The sequence below is a fragment of the Pangasianodon hypophthalmus genome, chromosome 25 (genome assembly GCF_027358585.1).
Source record: "Pangasianodon hypophthalmus isolate fPanHyp1 chromosome 25, fPanHyp1.pri, whole genome shotgun sequence".
In the NCBI taxonomy this organism is placed as follows: Eukaryota; Metazoa; Chordata; class Actinopteri; order Siluriformes; family Pangasiidae; genus Pangasianodon; species Pangasianodon hypophthalmus.
In genome coordinates, this window is record NC_069734.1 from 152,688 (window position 1) to 157,500 (window position 4,813).

General features: G+C 47.2%; 1 protein-coding gene across 1 annotated transcript in view; it reads right to left on the reverse strand.

Annotated features, from left to right (window-relative positions):
- Positions 1–3,043: 3,043 nt before the first annotated feature.
- LOC113523960 (cytochrome b-c1 complex subunit Rieske, mitochondrial) overlaps positions 3,044–4,813 on the reverse strand; it is a 1,846-nt gene continuing 76 nt past the window's right edge. The window contains exons 1-2 of the mRNA XM_026910060.3: positions 4,624–4,813; positions 3,044–3,940 (exon numbers count right to left, since the gene is read on the reverse strand). The exon at positions 4,624–4,813 is cut by the window's right edge and continues 76 nt beyond it. Coding sequence (XP_026765861.2) covers positions 3,330–3,940; positions 4,624–4,813 — 801 coding nt within the window. The 3' untranslated portion in view covers positions 3,044–3,329. The remainder of the gene's footprint in view (positions 3,941–4,623) is intronic.

Below are 4,813 nucleotides of genomic sequence, written 5' to 3' on the forward strand. Positions count from 1 at the left end.
TTGTGCTCGGTCTCACGGTGACGCTCACTCACCAATTAACCACTGAAATTTGTCTCTAAACATTTTCTGGATAATTAAAAGCACTTGGAGTTTATTCAGTTGGATCACGTCCTGTATGAGTGTCGTCATGGAGACCGTCTGTTTAACACACATACTTAAATTCTCCATAAACCATAAACCCTATTCCATACACACACTCATCACAAATACTATGTAGTGCACTAATGTACGGTGTGCAAACATTTGCACTGAACTGCAGACAGACAGTGCGTGTGAGTGTGTGTGTGTGTGCGTGTGTGTTCTCACAGTGAAAGGGCAGGTGTTGAGCCTCATGACTGTGTGTATTGTGATTGCTCTGTGTGTGTGTTAATGTGTGTGTGTGTGTGTTAATGTGTGTGTGTGTTAATGTGTGTGTGGTGCTTAGAAACATCCAGCTGCAGTTAGATATGAAAAGCGGAGATCAATTTACCTTAATGAGCCGAACGATTTCATCATTTCCACCTATTCACACACGCACACACACACACACACACACACACGCACACACACACACGCACACACACACAGACACACACACACGCACACACACACGCACACGCACGCACACACGCACGCGCACACACACAGACACACACACACAGACACACACACACACACACACGCACACACACGCACGCACACACACACACACACACACACGCACACACGCACACAGACACACACGCACGCACGCACACACGCACACGCACGCACGCGCACACACACGCACGCACACACACACACACACACTCATTCCACACACGGACACACGGACACACACACACACACACACACGCACACACAGTGCTGTCTCTTACTGAATGACAAATCACTCCATTCTGGCCTCCATCGCACACGTAATCACTGATATGAAGTTTTTTAAGGAGATGTTTATGTAACATGTATGGAAGGAGTCTCCAGTGTCAGCGCTTTGTAACAGTCAGAGGTAAAGCTGTAACTTTAACTTTTCCAACCTCTTTTACGCTTCTTTGCGGTTTCTCAGTAACATGACGAGCTGCGACAGAGAAAGAGAGGCGGTGACAGAGCGTGATAGAGGTGAGAAGAACGTGAGATGGTGGGAAGTGGGCGGAGCTTCCAGGGTCAGTTTATATGAGAAATTCAAAACACCTACAACTGTCAATCATTCCAGATTCACACGTCGAGTCTTTTGGTGTATTTCTGAGTGAGAACATTAAACTGCAGATGTGTGAAGGTTAGCAGGTCTGTAACTACCTTTACACACGTCATACACACATGTATTTTAACACGCTTCATTAATTAACTTTTAAAATAAAAGCTATAGAGCACGCTGATGTGTTTCATGTACACTTCCTCACACTGCCGTGGTTTTGAAGGACACATGATGATGTTTATCGGTGAATAACGACGGTTGCTATAGGAACATGACTGACTTCTCTAATATCAGTGAAGCGGCTGTAGGAGCACACACCGCCGTCCTGAGCTTCATATCCCACACTGCTGCATGCGCACTGCACTGAGCGCCGACTCCTCATCTGTTACTCTACACTTCTGTAAGCTTCTCACTCCACTTACATTTGTTAATGTTACTGAGCTAATATACTGATGTACAGTTCTCTCTCTTTCTCTCTGTGTGTGTGCGTGTGTGTGTGCGTGTGTGTGTGTGCGTGCTTGTCCTCATTTTCTTTCCTGCTTCCCTAACAGGGTTAAAAAGTGACCTTATTTCAAATGTGTGAATTTCTCAAAAAATATTTATTATTATTATATCTATGTATCAGATTAGGATTGTTATAATTATTACACTATGATGAGTAACTACTATTTATTTATTTTTTATCTTGATGCTTTTGCCCCTTTTTTTCACCTCACACTCTCTGTACCTCAGCACAATTCTGCCTTACTGCCAAACTCATCTCTCCAACAGAAAAGCACATAGTGTGTGTGCAGAACAAAAGCAGAGAGAGAGAGAGAAAGACAGAGACAGAGAGAGACAGAGAGAGAGAGAACAGCCAGAGTCATCCCTCAGTTCCACTTTCATCAAGCACACATCGTAAGCCTCGGAGCAGTGATACTGATAACACACTGATCCTCATCAGCTAGCGATGCTGTGATCAGCTAACATCACTGCAGCTAGCACGCTGATTTGACCTGCAACGTTACAAGTTTGCATATTACAATCCAACCATCTTCATAAACACATTTATATCCACTATATGGCCAAAAGTATGTGCACCCCTGACCATCACACTCATGTGTTTCTTCCCCAAACACACAGTTGTATAGAACGTCTCTGTGTGCTGTAGCTTTACAGTTTCCCTTCACTGGAACTAAGAGACTCAAACCTGCTCCAGCATGACGATGCCCCTGTGCACAAAGCGAGCTCCATGAAGACATGGTGTGTGAAGGTTGGAGTGGAAGAACTCGAGTGTCCTGCACAGAGCCCTGACCTCAACCCCACTGAACACCTTTGGGATGAACTGGAACACTGACTGAACCCCAGACCTCCTCGACATCCCAACATCAGCGCCTGACCTCACTAATGCTCTTGTAGCTGAATGATCACAAATCCCCACAGCCACGCTCCAACATCTAGTGGAAAGACTTCGCAGAAGAGTGGAGCTCATTATAACAGCAAACACACGGGGAATAAATCTGGAATGAGACGCTCAACAGGTACATACGGGTGTGATGGTCAGGGGTGCACATACTTTTGGCGATACAGTGTAAATCACAGCTCAGTCAGTGCATCTGTAGCGACTCGTGAGCACTAAACATAACGGCTGATGAAGTCTGGCTAAATCGAAACAGGAGCCTGCAATCTGTCATCAGGACGTCACTGTTTCTGTATTAAATCTGACAACTGAACAAAACAAACCCGTCCGAACCGCCCCAGGTCCAGACCCGGTGTGCTCACAGCTCGTCTCCGCCGTGGTCCAGGATCCATCATACAGCTTCCTGTGTGTTTTACTGATTCAGCATGACTGAGATACACAGTTTAACATGCAATAAACAGAGTCAGGCGCAATCGTGTTATTTACATTTTATTATTTTTACACAGAAACAGCAGAAATGTGTGTGTGAGTGTGAGCGTGTGAGTGCGTGCGTGTGAGTGTGTGTGTGATGGAGTTCTCATGCAGCACACAGTACTGGAGCTTCATTTACAGGAAATACTAAAGAATAACCAGTGTGAGGCGTCTGTGTGAGAAATAAAATATATGTTTATTACTTACAGTCACCACATGGACAGAGCATGTGACACACACACACACACACACACACACACACACACACACACACACACACTATTGTTTTTATCCCACCACCACCGTGTCTTCATCAGGAAACTCGTAATACGGAACCTCCAGGTTGAGCGGAGCCGGACCTTTGCGGATGCGGCCCGAGGCGTCGTAGTGCGAGCCGTGACACGGGCAGTAGTAGCCTCCGAAGTCACCTGCGTTGGCGATTGGAACACAGCCCAGGTGAGTGCACACTCCGATGACGATGACCCACGAGGGTTTCTGGACGCGGTCTAGGTCGTGCTCAGGGTCACGCAGCTGAGACAGGTCCACTTCGGCCTCGGTGGCGATCTCTTTCTCGGTGCGGTGACGCACAAACAGCGGCTTCCCTCTCCACTTAAACGTCATGTTCTTGCCCTCGGGGATGTCCGACAGCTTGATCTCGATTTGGGACAGGGCCAGGACGTCGGCCGAGGCGCTCATGGAGGACACGAACTGCGTGACGGCCGTTTTGGCGGCATAGACCCCCACCACCGCCGTGGAACCCGTGATCAGGTAGGAGAACGTTCTCCTCGCATCACTGCTCTCCTGAGACGACTTCTTCGGGTCCATCACTTCAGGACGGCGATAATCGGAGAAATCCGGGACCCTGACGTCCGTGTGAGCGAAACGCACGCCGGCACTCACTGCAACACAAAATAATAAAACACAAACCTGCATTAATGCGTTTCATAGCAGAGTTTACTTTCACCGCCATGCTGTTTTCACATTTCATACTGTTTTTTTTATTTCTGTGTTTTATTCCTGTAAAACTGCCTTTTATTTGTATGAAAAGTGGAAAATAAAGATTTTGATGAATTTGCTTTTTCTCACCTGAAAACAAAGATTTATGAGATTATCACCTTTAAGTAGCACTAAAATATTATTCGAGAATAAATATAAATTATTTCCTAGCAAGTTCAACCGTGTAAACAACAGCGTCAGGGTCAAACCCGCGCATGCGCAGTAGGAGGCTAGCTGACAGGCTACAACCGACGCTAGCGTTAGCATGCTAACAGACGTCCTAGCTTACATCTAAATAATTCTTTAACGCAGCTAGATCGCTTTAAGAACAAAAATCTAAATAAAGTAATAAACACATGTCTGAACAAAAAGTGTGAGATAAAATGGAGCATTATTAATAACGCATCACTGAGGAACTGCGAGTGTCCTTGAGTAGCACACAGCAGTGTTAGCTTAGCATAGCATAGCCAGGACGCGAGTCTCTAAGTGCCGCACCGAGCCGAACCGAGCCGAACCGAGCCGCACCACACAGAGTATAAAGGCCGCAGGTTACAGGGGAAGATTCGGGACTCGGCCCCGGACTCACCGTTCAGGCTGGCGGACACAGCGGGCCCTGTCCTGGGGCTCTGTCCGCTCAGAGACTCGCGGCAGAGGAACGGTCTCTTCGGGTCCAGCAGAACTTTATCACTTTTCAGCACCAGTCCGGGCACGAGAGCCTTCAGCGGCCCGGTAACGGCGAAGCTCGTGGCCTGTAAGTAGGGCGATAACGGCCCCGC